The following is an 18,896-nucleotide window of genomic DNA, read 5'->3' as shown; positions in this document are numbered from 1 at the left end:
AGGAGAAAAACAAATACTGTATACTAACACATATATATGGAATCTAAAAAAAAAAAAAAAGTTTCTGAAGAACCTAGGGTCAGGACAGGAATAATGATGCAGACGTAGAGAATGGACCTGAGGACACAGGGAGGGGGAAGGGTAAGCTGGGACGAAGTGAGAGAGTGGCGTGGACACATATACATTACCAAATGTAAAATAGATAGCTAGTGGGAAGCAGCTGCATAGCACAGGGAGATCAGCTCAGTGCTTTGTGACCACCTAGAGGGGTGGGTTAGGGAGGGTGGGTGGGAGATGCAAGAGGGAGGCAATATGAGGATATATGTATATGTATAGCTAATTCACTTTGTGATAGAGCAGAAACTAACACACCATTGCAAAGCAGTTATACTCCAATAAAGATGTTAAAAATATATATATATATAAAGTAAAATTAATAGAATTAAGAAAAAACTATAACTTGACTACGAACTCAGTAAAGATTAAATGAGATAATTTCCCTCATTTGGCTAATTAAAATGCAAGAAATGATAATACTTCTGTATTTGTCAGTATTAATATATGTTTTGCATCGGTAGTGGAGAAGAGGGCTTTCTGAAAATAAAGACTCCTGCTTAAGTAGTAAGAGAAGCAGATTTGGCTGGTACTATGTTTGAAGAGAAATTAAAAGTTTTGACATGCCCATTTCTGCCCTCAGTCAAGAAAAGAAGGGTAGCTGATTGGTTTTTAAGTTTTCATTTACACCTAAGCTGTCTTTCCCATCTGTTAATGAACTCTTGATGATGCATCATGTGTTTCTCAGGATTGCTAATTAGCAAAGAAACGTGAGCCAAACTTACGTAATTGTTGTTACTCTGAACTCTCTTTTCAGTCTTTTGGCAGGATCACCATGATATAGAACATAGCCAGAAGGATTGTATTACTGAAAAAAATGTACATGTGCAAGAAGGGGAACTAAAGGTGAAATTTAGGAAGTGAGGAAAAAACCCCATTCACAAGGACAGTATTCATTAAATAAAAAGGGGCAATTACTGTTTCCTCCCATACTACAAGTAGGAATAAAACCCCCAAAGTGTATAGATATAATATTAAACTAAATATAAATGAAACCAGCTGCGTGAATATTCATTTAGAAAATCTCATCATCAGATTTTTATAAAGAAATTCTAAATTTGACCTCCAGAATCCTCTCTAACCTTTCTTAAAAGCGCATTGTAGATCCTGGCAGTAAGTCATTAATTGTTTAATGTTTTTGTAAAATACAATTTTTTTGATAGGTCTGTCTTCTGGAACTCACAGCATTGTTCTAACTTGATTATAGTAAGCTTATTCTAGAATTTAATACCTCTTTTTCTGTCTTGTGCGAGTGTGCACGCGTGCACACACACACTCAATATTGCTGTATGCAGAGGGCAAAAGTTTAGAACTATCAGATTTAGGTGGTTGACCTTCAGCTCCAGTTAAGAACTAAAATTAGATCCATGTGGACTATATATCCAGTGACATCCATCAGAGAAGAATGTAGGCATAACCTTGAGAAACCAGGGAGGCATCATTCAAGGGATCCTGCCTTAACTGTAAAATTGCTTTCACATTTGAATTTTTATCTTAAAAATTCATGTGACTTTTTGTATTGTGAGTTTTAACACATTTGTTTATTTTTATGTAGAAACTTCCCCACCCCCACCTTTCATAAATCTTTCCGTAAAACAGTGGTTAAAGAGGATGCACAAGGATTGTCCTGTGACTTTAAGTATCCCTGGCACTGTGCCATATCTCCCGGATGTGCCTATTTTAAGAGCAGGGTCCTTATCCCATCACTATAGGAGCACTGGTTGATTGCAGTGAGAGCATAAATCAAGCATGTGGCTAACCTTGTAGACATAATGGATGACAAAGTGGGGGTGGGATGGGGAATCCATTCTTACTAAAGAGAAAGTGGTAGACTGTAAGGATAGGTATTTCACTCCCACTACAATAGAAGAACAGAAACATTAAATAAAATAATAAGAAGAAGTAGAACCATGTTTAAGGGCTTAAGTCTGTTTATTTAAGGAGAAAAAAATCATTCCTCAGTAATTCCTTTCACAGACCTAGCTTATCCCAGAATTGCTTTGAATGTTGGAACACTCGTTTTTTATTTATTTCATCACCAGATATCAGTACAATGAAAAGAGAGTAGGACTGGGAGTCAAATAATAATCTTAGTCCCCTTTCCAATTGTAGCTTTCCGTGCTACCTTAAGCAAATCATTTAGTCTCCATGGTAGTCAGTTTTCATATCTATAAAATAAATATCCCCTAATGCTGTGTATGTTATTAGGTATTGTTTTCTGAAAGGATTCAAATAAATAAAGGAAATACCAGCTTTTAAAGTTAAACAGGTTTCTTTTTCATAGTTATTCTGAGAATCTTTAATATTTTAATAAGTCTTATAAGTTTCCCAGACTTCTTCTCCCACAAAACCCATTTTTTTAGTAGAACCTTTTGCACTGCTAGTGTTTGTTGATATTAAGTAGTCATTACAGCCCTTTATAACTCTTAATATTCTGATTCTGGAAATTACACTCATTTTTTTTTTTTTGGCTCTTTGACTCTTTTCTGGCCTGTAGTTATGGTAGGGTTACTGCCAAGTTGAACTCACTGCCTGTGCTATGTGTGTACTCTGCCCCTCTTTCCAACTTGAACTAGAAAGTTATTGCATTTTCCTGTTTCTTATAAATAAAACAGACTTTAGTTTAGTCCTTGTCTTTTGCAGTGTTCACTTTCTCTGTTCACTGTTGTTTCATTTTTTTATTTGGTTGTTCAGTCATTGGCACATTTTTTTTTTTTTTTTTTTTTTGGCTGCATCGGGTCTTAGTTGCGGCTCAGGTCTTACTTGCAGCACGCAGGGTCTTCATTGAGGCATGTGAGCTTCTCTCTAGTTGTGGTGCGTGGGCTCCAGGGCGCGTGGGCTCTGTAGTTGTGGCACACAGGGTCCAGAGCGCATCGGCTCTGTAGTTTGCGGCACACGGGCTCTCTTCGTTGAGGCACACGAGCTCAGTAGTTGTGGCACGTGGGCTTAGTTGCCCCGTGGCATGTGGGATCTTAGTTCCCTGACCAGGGATCGAACCTGCGTCCCTTGCACTGGAAGGCAGATTCTTTACCATTGGGCCACCAGGGAAGTCCCTAGTCATTGGCCCATTTTTACTCTAAGTTAATTTATGAATCTTTACCTGAATTTCACCAACTAATAATAAAGATTTTTTAAAACCTCTGTACGTTAAATCCTTTTGGTAAGCACTGTTGTTGGAGAGAAAACTAGATGTCAAATGTACATGTAGGCTTATTATTTCAATCAGAAAACAAGCCTCCTTCAAGATAACTGCTATTGGCTGAGATGTTTAATTAGAGGTCTTGTTCTTAGAAATGTACAATTTTGCCTGTTACTGTGTACCATCCTCTCATTTAATAAACAGCACTGTAATACATAGGGTATTATCCCATTTCACACGTAACGAACCTTATGCTCAGAAAAAACAAATAACGTGCCCAGATCTCACAGGTAATAAATAGCAAAGTGAAGACTGTCTAACTTGGCAACTCATATTCTCTATTATACCATGTAGCCTCTTACTAAACTGTATGGTAATACTATATATATAGCACCTACATTGTAGTTACAATGTATGTGCACATAAATTTATTTAGTATTTATTTTATTCTAAGGTAGCACATACACATTATCTCATTTAATTCCCCCAACAACCCTATGAAGTAGCTACTATCATACCTATTTTATCTTGGCTTTATTAAATAGACACTTGGTGAGTTCTTAATGAGCGAATAGATGAACAACTGAACAATGAGCAAATGAACAACTTGGCACGACCAGGCCAAGTTGGTCTAACTCTTGGTATTAGATATAGAGAGTAGTTGCTTAATCATTGAGGCAAAATATAATTTCTGTTACTTATGGAATGATGGTATAAGAGGTTCTGGATGGGGCATCAATGGGGCATCATATTTCAAAGGTGCATTCTTATTTAAATTTAAAGCTAATTTGTTGCAACGAAGGGACCCCAAGAAAGAAGTGATTTAAGGACTATAGGTGTTTATTACCTTTCCAAGTAACAGTCCTGAGGTGATCAACCATGCAGATGAGTAGGTCAGCTCCATGTGTTTATTCAGTGACCCAGTTTCTTTATAAGTTTGTCAAGTCATGCTTTGCCGTTGAGCGTTGTTCTAGCCTATATTGGGGCTGCCACTTCCAGGTTCTGGGCTGCAGAAGGGGACAAGAAAAGGGAGAAGGCATGCCCGCTGTCTTAATGACCCAAACCTGAAAAGGGCATACAGTGTGTCCACACACATTCCAGCAAGAGCTCAGTCATATGGCCATGAAGAAGAGCTGAGGAGCGTGCTGTAGCTAGGCAGCCATGAGACTTGCCACAGTTCTGTTACTGTTTAAGAAAGGGAGAATGGATTTTGATGGACATCTATCACTTTTCACCACAATGCCTAACAATTAAACAAAGTCTTAGGAAGTATGTTTATGAGGCTTTATATTATTTCCTCATTAGTCTGGGATCTTAGTTAGTTTTTCTGCCTTGATTATATACTAGAAGAAAACTTATACAGGATAAAATGCATTCGCTAGAACAGTGCTTCTCACATTATTTGTGATGAAGGACCAAGTTTTTTGTTTGTTTGTTAATTTTTCCCTAATTTGTGGTAGACCACTACTTTAAAAACTACAATAAAGATGAATCATTAAAGAAATAATCACATCCTTGGATGTCATAGCAAAGTCAAATCACTATAAAGGTTTCTGAATACATACTTTCAACTTTTTATACCTATCTCAACTTACGAACCTATCTCAGCATGGTCTGGGAACAAACAGTTTGTGAACTGGCACCAATCTACAGATACTTTTCAGTAGTACTTGTCTCAAAAGTGTTCTCTGGGAACTTCCCTGGTGGTGCAGTGGTTAAGAATCTGCCTGCCAATGCAGGGGACACAGGTTTAAGCCCTGGTCCAGGAAGATCCCACAGGCCACGGAGCAACTAAGCCCATGCGCCACAACTACTGAAGCCCGTGCACCTACAGCCCATGCTCCGCAACAAGAGAAGCCACCGCAGTGAGAAGCCCACATACCACAACGAAGAGTAGCCCCTGCTGGCCACAACTAGAGAAAGCCCACGTGCAGCAACGAAGACCCAATGCAGCCAAAAATTAATTAATTAATTAATTTTTTTTAAAGTGTTTTCTAACTACCTCTTTTGGTTGCCAGAGTACAGTAGACTATGTCTGTATTTTAAGCAAACACATTTTCTTTGTATATAAAACTTGACTTTCGAGGAAACCTGCACAAGCCTCTTGGATAGCCGCATCCACCAGAGGGCAGACAGCAGAAGCAAGGAGAACTACAGTCCTGCAGCCTGTGGAACAAAAACCACGTTCACAGAAAGGTAGACAAGATGAAAAGGCAGAGGGCTATGGACCAGATGAAGGAACAAGATAAAACTCCAGAAAAACAACTAAATGAAGTGGAGATAGGAAACCTTCCAGAAAAAGAATTCAGAATAATGATACTGAAGATGATCCAGGACCTCAGAAAAAGAATGGAGGCAAAGATCGAGAAGATGCAAGAAATGTTTAACAAAGACCTAGAAGAATTAAAGAACAAACAGAGATGAACAATACAATAACTGAAATGAAAAATATACTAGAAGGAATCAATAGCAGAATAACTGAGGCAGAAGAACGGATAAGTGACCTGGAAGACAGAATGGTGGAATTCACTGCTGCAGAACAGAATAAAGACAAAAGAATGAAAAGAAATGAAGACAGCCTAAGAGACCTCTGGGACAACATTAAACACAACAACATTCACATTATAGGGGTCCCAGAAGGAGAAGAGAGAGAGAAAGGACCCGAGAAAATATTTGAAGAGATTATAGTCGAAAACTTCCCTAACATGGGAAAGGAAATAGCCACCGAAGTCCAGGAAGCGCAGCAAGTCCCATACAGGATAAACCCAAGGAGAAACACGCCGTGACACATAGTAATCAAATCGACAAAAATTAAAGACAAAGAAAAATTATTGAAAGCAGCCAGGGAGAAATGACAAATAACATACAAGGGAACTCCCATAAGGTTAACAGCTGATTTCTCAGCAGAAACTCTACAAGCCAGAAGGGAGTGGCATGATATACTTAAAGTGATGAAAGGGAAGAACCTACAAGCAAGATTACTCTACCCAGCAAGGATCTCATTCAGATTCGATGGAGAAATCAAAAGCTTTACAGACAAGCAAAAGCTAAGAGAATTCAGCACCACCAAACCAGGTCTACAACAAATGCTAAAGGAACTTCTCTAAGTGGGAAACACAAGAGAACAAAAGGACCTACAAAAACAAACCCAAAACAATTAAGAAAGTGGTCATAGGAACATACATATCGTTAATTACCTTAAACGTGAATGGATTAAATGCTCCAACCAAAAGACACAGGCTTGCTGAATGGATACAAAAACAAGACCCATATATATGCTGTCTACAAGAGACCCACTTCAGACCTAGGGACACATACAGACTGAAAGTGAGGGGATGGAAAAAGATATTCCATGCAAATGGAAATCAAAAGAAAGCTGGAGTCGCAATACTCATATCAGATAAAATGGACTTTAAAATAAAGAATGTTACAAGAGACAAGGAAGGACACTACATAATGATCAAGGGATCAATCCAAGAAGAAGATGTAACAATTATAAATATATATGCACCCAACATAGGAGCACCTCAATACATAAGGCAACTGCTAACAGCTGTAAAAGAGGAAATCGACAATAACACAGTAATAGTGGGGGACTTTAACACCTCACTTACACCAATGGACAGATCATCCAAAATGAAAATAAATAAGGAAACAGAAGCTTTAAATGACACAATAGACCAGATAGATTTAATTGATATTTATAGGACATTCCATCCAAAAACGGCAGATTACACTTTCTTCTCAAGTGTGCACGGAACATTCTCTAGGATAGATCACATCTTGGGTCACAAATCAAGCCTCGGTAAATTTAAGAAAATTGAAATCATATCAAGCATCTTTTCTGACCACAACACTATGAGATTAGAAATCAATTACAGGGAAAAAAACATAAAAAACACGAACTCATGGAGGCTAAACACTACTAAATAACCAAGAGATCACTGAAGAAATCAAAGAGGAAATCAAAAAATATCTAGAGACAAATGACAATGAAAACACGACAATCCAAAACCTATGGGATGCAGCAAAAGCAGTTCTAAGAGGGAAGTTTATAGCTATACAAGCCTACCTCAAGAAACAAGAAAAATCTCAAATAAATAATCTAACCTTACACCTAAAGGAACTAGCAAAAGAAGAACAAACAAAACCCAAAGTTAGCAGAAGGAAAGAAATCATAAAGATCAGAGCAGAAATAAATGAAATAGAAACAAAGAAAACAATAGCAAAGATCAATAAAACTAAAACCTGGTTCTTTGAGAAGATAAACAAAATTGATAAACCATTAGCCAGACTCATTAAGAAAAAGACGGAGAGATCTCAAATCAATAAAACTAGGGGGAAAAAAAATAAAACGACTTTTCTTTTTTTAAAAATATTTTTAGAAATCAATACTATTTCTATACATCAATTATATACTTTTAGGACAATATATAAATCATGATAGATCATTTGAATCCTCACATACACATCATAGCATGTTTTGCTTGTTTCATAGTTAAAGCCAAAGCTAATCCTAGTTTTACAGATTCATAGTGAAAAGCCTACCATTCTGGAGCTGGAAGAAGATTGCCTTAAAGAGCTTTAATGCATGTTATAGAGGAAGAAGAAAACCTAATAAAGTGACATGCTGAAGGTCACAGTTAACAAATGAGAGACAGCTATAGTATGATCATGGACTTATAGTGGAAATCACACTGGAGTCAGATGATCTCAATTGAGTCCTGGCCTTCTACTTCTTAGTTGTGTCCTTAGGCAGTCATTTAAAGAATCATATAGTAAATGTTCAGTAAGCATTCCTTAGATTGAGGAACATACATGAAAGTTTTTTTGTAAACTATAAAGCACATAAGCAAATAATATTACTATAATTATTAAAATTAGGAAGTCATCCCTTCTGATGCTAAGTCCACTGCTTTTTCTGAACTCTGCTGTATTTCATGCTAAAGATTATTGAGAGCAGGAGTCGTATTTAATATTGCATCAAGTTAAAATTATGTTTATAAGGGCTCTATAGCAATGTGGAAAATGCTTATAATTACATTAAAAATTAAATTTAAGACAGGAAACAAGATTATATACACATGATGATTGTAACTGTGTAGGCTGAAGTAATATGCATGTTACTGATACTCAAATAGATTGACTAAGGATAAATCCTTCTGTCAGCTGCATATAAAATATACTAGGTAGTATAATTATGAATGTTTTTTCTATTTTCTTCAGTAGTTTGATGCATTTTACATTTTAAAGAACATATATATTTCAGTAATTTAAACTCTTCAGAAAAAAGAACTTTATATGAAGACAAATAACTTCTGCTGCTTGTATGAAAAGACTATTTTATGCCACGGGGCAAACCATCCTACCAGTACAATCATAAGAATAGCCTTTACTACTTCTCTGTTTCCGTCTTAGAAAGGAGAAGTGTCAAGACAACATTAATAGACTTCTACTAATGCTTTAAATTCAGGGAACTTCTTAGTACAGTCAGTTTATATTTTGGGTGCTTACTGTGTTCTAGTTGCTCTGCTGAGGGCTACAAGGATTATGCTAAATAAAACAATAATAGTCACAATTCAAAGAGTGCTTATTACACCCCAGAGTCTATTTCACAACAGCCCTCTGAGAAGTAAGTGATATTATTCCCATTTTACAAATGAGAAAGTGAGACTCAGAGAAGTAAAATAACATGTCTGAATCACACAGTGGTAAAGCTGGGTATTAAAACCAGGTTTTTCTGATTCAAAAGCCACTATAGTACATTTTCTTCTCTCATAAAAGAAAGATGTGCTTTCCACCTTCAGAGAGCTTTTAGTAGTTGAGGCAAACTCATAAAAAGAAAACAGGAAGAATGTACTAAGCACCAATGATTGCTACAAATTTTGGTTTGGGTGTTCCTTGGAGGGGAAGAATGTTGGGGGCTGAAGTGGTTAGGAAGAACTTTATATCAAAAGTTAATTTTAAGCTTAGCTTTGGAGAATGGTTAAAACTTAAATAGTCAAAGAGGGAGAAGGACTCATGCAGGTAGAGGGGAGATGGTAAGAAAGCAAAAAAGCTCTATATGAGATAATTCGAAAGGAATACAACTAGAGAGCAGGGTTTGATCGGGGAATAATATGAAAGAGAAAACTCAAAAAGCAGGGTGGAGGATCTTAAATGCTAAACTGAGGACTTTGAGATTTTTACCTTATAATAATATATAAATGATAACCAGTACTGAGCACTTAACACATTCCAGGCACTGTTCTAAGTACTATACATGTGTGATGTCGTTTAAGTCTTACAGTAGATGAGGCCCAAGGAGTCAGTAACTTGCCAAGGTCACACCATTAGAAGACAGTAGAAGAACCAGCCTTTGAACACAAGAAATTTAAATCCAGAACCCCTGATCTTAATCACAACACTGTTCTGGTTTTAGAATCCATGGTAAGTTGAACAAGTTTTAGGCCCAGGACCACTGATCTTAAGTAATACACTTCACACCTCTAGTGATTTTTAACATTTAAGAAAGGTAATGTGACCAGATAATGACATCCCATTCCTATTCCTGCCACCCTTATACATCTTTAGGACAGTTGAGGAAAAGTTAAGGTATTTGTGTTAATGGCTTTCAGTTCTGCCTACTTTTCTGTGCTTATCTGGTCAGCTACTGTCAGTTAACCCCTGGCCCCGAACATCCAAGTTATGTCAGTCCATTGTTGGTTGTAGTTTAGTGGTTCTCAGAGTGTGGCTCCTGAACCAGAAGCGACAGCGTCAACTGGGAACTTGTTAAAAGTCCCAATTCTGGCCTCACTCCAGACCTACTGAATCAGAAACTCTGGAGGTGAGTACAACAATCTGTGTTTCAACAATCCTCACCTAAAGATTATCATACTAAGTGAAGTAAGTCAGAAAGAGAACGACAACTACCATATGACATCACTTACACGTGGAATCTAAAATACGACACAAATGAACATATCTACGAAACAGAAACAGACTCACAGACACAGAGAACAGACTTGTGGTTGCCAAGGGGGAGGGTGGTGGGGAGGGAAGGATTGAGAACTTGAGATTAGCAGACAAACTATTATATACAGGATGGATAAACAACAAGGTCTGTTGTATGACGCAGAGACCTATGTTCAGTATCCTGTGATAAACCTTAATGGAAGAGAATATGAAAAAGAATATATATATATATATATATATATATATATATATATATATATATATATAACTGAATCACTTTGCTGTACAGCAGAAATTAACACTGTAAATCAACTGTACTTCAATAAAATTAACAACAACAACGAGTAATCCTTTAGGTGATTAGCATGCATGCTGAAGTTTGAGAACCATTACTGTAGTATACTCTAGGGTTTCCATTCCGGAGCAGACTACCAAAAATTTTTGACAATACCTGGTATTAAGATTGAGAATCTCAATCTTGAGTCTCTGCTGCTGGGTCTTGCAGTCTAACTTTTGGAAATAGCCATGGCTCCTAAGCTAACGAGCATTTTAAAAGGGCTTTTCCTCAGCCTCTCTGAAGTAATTATACTTTGTAAGCACACCTAAGCTTTGCTTTATGACTTTAGTTCGTTCCTGAAAACCTACCTCTAAGGAAAAAGTTTTTAACTTAGAAGGTATTTCCATCCATTCTAATGGAAAAAAAATTATGTGTTCCATGGTTATCTAAGATACCAAAATAGTTTCAGATTTAAAAATATATCAGTTGAACAATGATAACAAGTTTGTATAAATAAATACTTTGAAAGTAAATAAAAACAGTTTGTACTTAAAATGTTATGTAATGATTTATTGTACTTGCAAAATGAGGAAGAGAAGACTTGATAGTGAGAGGTGGTTGGTGGTGGAATACAAAGGAGTTATTCTTTGGAAGGGGCTGGAGGGTCAGGTGGTAGACTTTAAAGCTGGTAATCTTTGGGAGTCTGTGGTTATCTTGCACTTAAAGACAGCTGTAGCATACTTGGGCCAGCCACTGGGATACAGATGAAACATAGCCTCTGTTCTCAAGGAGCCTGGAAAAGGAGTGAGATGCCCCAACAGCTCACTCTGTAAAAAGGAACTAAGTGCTTGTTGGAACTAAGTGCTATATAGAAAGAGAGCAAATGAGGGAGTGGCTTCGGAGTCTTCTAGACCCCTTAGTCCTCAAATTAAACCTTAGAAAAAGAGTGGGGTCCTGACTGGTGGAAATGGGGACAGAGTAGGCCATGCTGAGAGAATGGAAGGAGAAAGGTTCAGGACATATGGTCAGGGGATTGGGAGTCCCTTTGGAGCACTTGGAAAAGAAAGGAGAAGGAGAGTATGTGTGTGACGGAGACAGCAGTAGGAAAGGGGACACAGCTTATTTCAACTGCATTCTGTGGGCAACAGGGAGCTATGGAAAGTGTTTGAAGAGAACAGAGCATGTTTTAGGAAGAGTAAAATCAACTGAAAAAAAGTTATAGCACAGGAAAATAACATTAGGGCAAAATAAAGGTGAAACAGGAGCACCTTTGAAACATAGAAGTCGCGCATGCACTCAACAGATGGAGCAATCGTAAAGAATGCTATCTCTGCAGTGTTCTTGCTTGGTGTTCATGTGCAAAGCAAAACTTTCTGATTCATCCAGTTGTGGTACATGGTTTATTTGTTCTTTGTTCTTTATAATATTCTCTGAATAGGAATGATCGTATGGAGTACAGCGATGAGTGTGTCTGTTAACTATTCCTTTGTTATATTTTTATGTCTGATTTTTTTTAAGTTGTAATACAAAAAAGGGAGGGGTCATTGTCCAAGAAGTGGTATTACTTTTCAAGGGACATTACAGCAAAAAGCTACCTAACTGTTGTCATGTGAGGCAAGTCTATGATGAGAAATGACATCAACTATGATGAGTTTAAAACAACTATGATTGAAAACTGTGCTTAAAACAGTCTCGGTTGCTGATCTCCTACAAGCCTTTAGATGAGGCAATTTTTAACTATAAATTTTATAGGCCTCTCTAATTTCTTTTATGTAGCCTTCTTATGTCCCAGAGTTTAACAGTCCATTTGGCTAATAGCCTTGGCTATGCCAGTTTGTATTCATATTTTGCTTTTTTTCTTTCTTGAGTCTGAAGGTGGAGGAAGAAAGAAGCCGTATTACCCACAGATTTTTTTTTTTTCTGGATTTTATTGTTGCTCTTGTTTTTGGTTTAGAAAGAAAAGAGCTAAAGATTTCTGTGTTTTATTAGATATGTAGAACTCCAAATTCACATATATAGTATTTTATAATATCATATTTATTATGTATTTCTTAACTAGGAATGTAGATAATTTCCCTCTTGGGTAAAATTGTATGGGAGCAAAGGTTATTTAACTCCACCACCCAGGAATATACCACATAGGAAATAGTATGTAGAAGGTACTTTTTTTTTGTCTTGGATGTGAAAGATCTGAAATTGGAGAAAATTTCCCATTTTTTATATTTTTAATAATAGGCACATTATACTTTCCTTCACCCCAAAACTGCATTCATGAAAAAAATGCTTTAACAATGATATTAAAACATTAAATGGAAGTCCCTTCCAGTTATCAGGTATGTTAGAGTGCCTTTTTTTTTTTTTGGCTGCCCTGGGTCTTAGTTGTGGCCTGCGAGATCTAGTTCCCTGACCAGGGATCGAACCCAGGCCCCCTGCATTGGGAGCGCAGAATCTTAACCACTGGACCACCAGGGAAGTCCCAGGGATAGAGTTTTTTTTAGCTTGTTAGGTTTATTTCCTTCCCACCTCCATCTAGAGAGCATAGTACATTTAAAATGGGCATTTCCGGGTTTCCCTGGTGGCGCAGTGGTTAAGAATCCGCCTGCCAATGCAGGGGACGTGGGTTCGAGGCCTGGTTCAGGGAGATCCCACATGCCGTGGAGCAACTAAACCCGTGCACCACAACTACTGAGCCTGCACTCTAGAGCCCGCATGCCACAACTACTGAGCCTGCATGCCACAACTACTGAAGCCTGCGTGCCTAGAGCCCGTGCTCTGCAACAAGAGAAGCCGCCGCAATGAGAAGCCCGTGCACCGCAATGAAGAGTAGCCCCTGTTCACCGCACCTAGAGAAAGCCCGCGCACAGCAACAAAGACCCAATGCAGCCAAAAATAAATAAATAAAATAAATAAATTTATAAAAAAATAAAAAATGAAATTGACATTTCCATAGCTGTTTGACTCAGAGGTACTGAGAAGATGCACATGGCCTAGGATTCCTGCCAAGATCATAATGCTTGACCCACAGATAGCCTCTTTTTAAAAAAGTTAGAGTCTGATGATAGGTTAATAGAAACTTTGTAAAACCTTGTATTGGTCATAGTTGTTGTTGCTGTTATTTTAATAAAATGTAACGGGTATAGAAATGGTCAGCAGTGGAATGGTTATACCTGCTTGCTGCACATATAAGGTTTGAGCTTCAGAGACCCCGATCTGCAGTTTATGGAGAAGAAAGCTGGACATTGAATTTTGAGAGAATTATCAGTGGTTCTTAAATTTGGCAATGACAGAAATAACTATTTTTCAAAAAACGCAAGATAGAGTACACTTTGGGTCCAAATAAAGAGTTGTTTCTGAGATAGTGGTAGCAAAATTTGGAACCAGGACTACTACATATATTTGTGTAATCTGTGCCCTGCACCAAGAGAACAAAGGGAAGCTTAAGATCCTGCCCACACTCTGAGCTTCCCAAGCCATGTGTCCTGGCACAGGGCTGCCCAGAGGAAGAGGGCTGTTTTGTAATTTGTCTACCCAGTAGGAACATTTTTTGCAGTTAGCCTGGAGAGGGGCACCTTTTTGCAGTTGACTCAAAGGCATCATATATGCTAGCTGAGCCCTCTTTGGAACCCAACACTTGGAATAATTTTTATCAGTGTTGGCAGCAAAAGATCTCTGGGGTCACTTGATGATTAAATGTTATTACACGTTAGCTAAAGAGAGTTCTAAGGTTTATAAAACATGGGACTACTGCAGTAGTACTACTCAGAAGAAATAGCACAGCTGAAACTGGGCAGAAATGCAGACTTCTTTTAAGTCTTTTTATGAGAGCCTATACTTGTGGCCAATTGTGAACCAGTTCTCAAGGCATTAATCTTTATTTCCAGGAAGGAAACAGCTATGATTCAGATGATTACCTTCTATCCTGACAGTATGTGTAGTCTGATGTTAAAAATTCATTGAGAACAAAGCCATATAAGACATTTGAAACTAGTCAGTTAAAAAGAGAATAAGTGATTTTATAGAAAGAATATTGGGCTGGAAATTAGGAAACCTATACTCTATCTGTTGCTACCCCACTAATTCACCCTGGCCCCATACAAGTAACTTAACCTTTCTGGCCCTCAATTTCCATATCTGTAAAGTAAAAGAAGTACACCAAATATAAGGTCTCTTTCAGTTCTAACATTCTGTGACTTTAAAAAAGTAAAAACCTTTTCTAGCCAGATTTTGGACTGCAATTAAATACATTGATAGAGAAACATTCTGTTTTAAATCACTTAAGCCAAATAATGATTTTTTCATACTCATTCTTGTTTTTCAGAAACTCTGTGAAGGCATATTTAAAGTCCTTTTAAAGGACATCCCAACAACATGTCAAGTGTCCTGCCTGGAAGTTCTCCGCATTCTCTCCAGAGACAAAAAGGTTTTAGTTCCTGTAACAACTAAGGAAAATATGCAGATACTGCTGCGACTAGCCAAGCTAAATGAGTCGGATGATTCTTTGGAGAAGGTGTCAGAGTTCCCAGTTATTGTGGAGTCATTAAAATGTCTTTGTAACATAGTGTTCAACAGTCAGATGGCACAGCAGCTCAGCCTGGAACTTAACCTTGCTGCAAAGCTCTGTAACCTCCTGAGAAAGTGCAAGGACCGAAAGTTTATCAATGACATTAAGTGCTTTGACTTGCGCTTGCTCTTCGTCCTGTCACTTTTGCACACCGACATCAGGTCACAATTGCGCTATGAGCTCCAAGGACTACCGCTGCTAACCCAGATCTTGGAAAGTGCCTTTAGCATCAAGTGGACCGATGAATATGAATCGGCCATAGACCGTAATGGACCTCCTCTCTCACCTCAGGAGACAGACTGTGCCATTGAGGCCCTCAAAGCTCTCTTCAATGTGACGGTAGACAGTTGGAAGGTGCATAAAGAGGTAAGGTTGAGAAGAATATTCTTATCTACTTGGAATTTCATTGGTTTAGGGTGTCCTTAGAGCTGCCTGCCAGAGAGGAATGCTAAGTAGGGAAATGGTGGAAAAAGTTTCCAATTCCCTCATTAATCATTTAAATGACTCAAGATACATTTCTTAACCATTATAACTCTTATTCTTCCCATTTGTGTAACACTTATCAGAAGAATAGGGTGAAGATTGACTACTGTTTTGTTAGATGCCAAATATAGTTCCTTTTCTGATTTGTACTATCATGTGTCTTTTTTTTTTAAGTGCCTCTTTCAGGAACAAGGTTTAAATGATGGATTTAAAGGGAAACAAAACAATGTGATTCATAAAGGTATAGGCATTTTCATTGCCTGCAGTCTTAAAGAAACAAAGATATTCAGGCAAGTTGAAATTGATCAATCAGAATTGATGTCTGCTCAGTAGAGTAAAAGACACTGTGTTTATCATCTATCATCCTAGTCTCCTAACGTGTTACTCTGTAGTGTTAGATAACTATCAGAAGTGTAGGACAACTAGATAGCCATGCTTATATACAGTCCTAGAAAACAAGTATAATTATACCAGAATATGGGAAAGTTTATTTTAAACCACTTGACTTATTGCTAGACTAAGATCCTTTTCTGTGGCTTGGACCTTCTAGCAACCCAAAGTGAGGCAGATTTGATAGTTTAAATTTGAGTACCCACAAGAACAATATGCTAAACAAGAAGCTTAGTTTAAGGAAGTCAACAATTTTAAGTAAATTGGACATAAACTTTTTCCCTTGCTTCTAGAATCTTAACATTTCACATTTACCCTCTCTCTTTAACCTTAAATAACTCATAAAATTTAGTCTCTGCCTTAAAAAGAAAAGAAAAGAAAGAAAAGTATTTTGGTGGCAGAGCAAATTATCTTTTCTGACAATTGACTTTAGGACTTAGGCTAACATTTTGCTGTGTCCATTTGAAGCAGTTCTCACCATGAATAAAGATCTGTTTTTGCCAGCAGCCTACTTTGAAAGGATTATCTCAGTGCAGTGCTATAGTAGGAGTATGCAGGCATCTGAGTTTTAAAGTGCAAATAGGTCTATATTTTGAAACCAAATATTTGAAGATCAGTCCTAACAGCTGTTTTAGATGACTGTAGTATGGTCAGTTTTTCCTGGGACTTGGCAGAAAAAGATGTGGAAAGCCCACATGCTCCATTTATGCTTTGAAACCAAATATTTGGAAGTATTTAAAATGTTATGTCTCTATGCTTATTTGGTACCTTCTATGGTTATTTTTCTTACACTGTTTGTTTTGGTGTTTTTAAGTTCTCCATTTAGTTGCAAGAGCTCTTCTGAGACTGTTGGTTTGCCATTGTTGGAGCCCCTGTTATTTAAATTGTGCCCCAAATAGTAGCCTACGCTCTTCAGATTCCTGACAGAAAGGGTTTATAGTTCAGTGGCTACACATCAGCATATGTATGGAATGATATGTAATAAATATCAGTATATTGAGATTAGCCCTAATTAGTGTGCTTCAATTATAATTAATAGCAGGGCTGGAAGAAGCTTCAGAAAATGTCGAAGTGGCAAATACTTATTCTGTATTATAGAATGTTTATTTTCCAAAAGATACATGATAGAGGATCAGTAGTCGTGAAGCAGGCATCTCAACAGACCTCTTGTGAGTCACGGATCACTTTATACAAGCATTGTAAAATGTGCCTAGTTAATATGACTCTGGGCTATTATTGAAGTTATCAGAAATTGTAAACAGTATTGAAAACAGGACCTTGCCAACCCACTTAGGCAAGAGTGTGGGAAAGGTTATTTTAAACCACTTGAGTATCCATAAGTCTCTAAATTCAAATTTTAGCAAGCATTTAGTAAATCAGTCAGTCAACAAATATTTATGAACAATTGCCAGATATTATGCTAGGCGTTGTGTAATATATTGGCAAATAATACACATAGTCTCTGCAGACTTCAGTTTTATTGGTGATATAGGTAATAAGTAAACAAATATATAATTTAAATTGTGTTAAGTACTAGGAGAGAAACAGTACAATGATGGAGAATACTTGATAGAGAAGACCCCTAAAAGTCTCTCCTGAGATCTGAAGACTGAGAATGATTTGGCCATTTGAATGGGGGGATGAAACATTTCTCAGAAATTGAACAGCGTGTGGAAAGACACAGAAATAAGAACATAGAGTACTTTTTATTGAGGTATACATAACTTAGCATAAAGAAAATCTGTAGTAAGGATGTAGAGAAACTTGCCATTAAGGGTCCATTTACCTGAATTTTAATATCTCCTTGACTGTCAGATTAAAGACATCTTTCTCTTGTTGAGCAAGCATCTAAAGAATTGTTAATACCTTAAAATACCAGCTGAAATAAAGGGATATGGAAAGCTTACTGTACAGAAGAATCCAACTTTAAAATATAGATTTAAAAATAATATTTTCCTTATTATGAAAATAATACATGCTAAATAATACTGCAGATCCAAGGGAAAAAAGCATACGAGCGATAAGAAAATATAAATTACCTATAAACCTACCATTCAAAGATAAACCCTGTTTGCATTTTGATTTATATCTTTCTAACCATTATTCATTGTGTAATATATAAACGTGTGTATATATATATAGATATATATATATTTTTTTTTTTAACAAAAATGCAGTCATTTTATCATCTTGCTTTTTTTTTCACAATAAATGTTCTTGAAGAGTAGTGGATTACACAGTGTGTTCCTTGAAGCCATAATGTTCCTAGGAGTAACCTCTGGGGATAAGTGGACAATGTTTCAAGTTCCCCACCCTTTCTTTAAAAAGAGCGCCTTTGGGGACTTCCCTGGCTGTCCAGTGGTTAAGACTCTGCGCTCCCACTCCAGGGGGGTAGGGGTTCGATCACTGGTAGGAGAACTAAGATGGCACATGCCCCCATGGCCAAAAAAACCCAGCACCTTTGATTGTTGCTGTTGCTATTGTTTTTCTTTAAATTTAGGTTGTAACTAGATTTCATTTGGGGTATAAAAAGAGTTCTGCAACCAAAAAAAATTTTTAACAACCACTTTCTTCTTGTATTTGTTAAAGATAATAAATCTTTATGAAAGAATACTCATAAGTATATGTATAAAAATACTTAAGAGTATTCCTTCATAAGGATCTATCAACCTTTAACAAATGCCCTATGTGTAAAGATTTGGATTGTTTGCAATTGTTTGCTGTTTTACATAGTAATACACGGTGAATTTTCTTGTTGTAAAACCTTTGCAGATAAATTCCTGAAATTCATGGGCCAAAGGGTTTTTCAAAACTTTAGGGTTTTTTGTGTATATCATATGTATTTAAGTTTGTATGTACTACCAAACTGACCTTCAGAAGAACAGTGCTAGTTTACAGCTCTCAAACCCCCGGCATTTCACTTTTTAAAATCTTTACCTACTTTACAACTCAGTTGTCACAGAAAATGCAGATGTTTG

The 18,896-nt window shown here is 37.1% G+C and overlaps 1 protein-coding gene across 9 annotated transcripts in view; it reads left to right on the top strand.

Moving 5' to 3' along the window:
• The window catches only part of RIC8B (RIC8 guanine nucleotide exchange factor B), a 116,046-nt gene that overhangs the window by 26,439 nt on the left and 70,711 nt on the right, over positions 1–18,896 (top strand). For all 9 annotated transcript variants that reach the window (XR_009009693.1, XR_449623.2, XR_449622.2 and 6 more), the window contains exon 3: positions 14,803–15,411. Coding sequence is in view for 3 of the 9 variants with exons in the window: in XM_007165730.2 (XP_007165792.1) it covers positions 14,803–15,411 (609 nt within the window). In the remaining 6 variants the exon portion in view is untranslated. The remainder of the gene's footprint in view (positions 1–14,802; positions 15,412–18,896) is intronic.

Source organism: Balaenoptera acutorostrata, chromosome 11 (assembly GCF_949987535.1).
Source record: "Balaenoptera acutorostrata chromosome 11, mBalAcu1.1, whole genome shotgun sequence".
In the NCBI taxonomy this organism is placed as follows: Eukaryota; Metazoa; Chordata; class Mammalia; order Artiodactyla; family Balaenopteridae; genus Balaenoptera; species Balaenoptera acutorostrata.
Note: the sequence above shows the minus strand (reverse complement) of the source record. Positions and strands in the feature narration are given on the sequence as shown.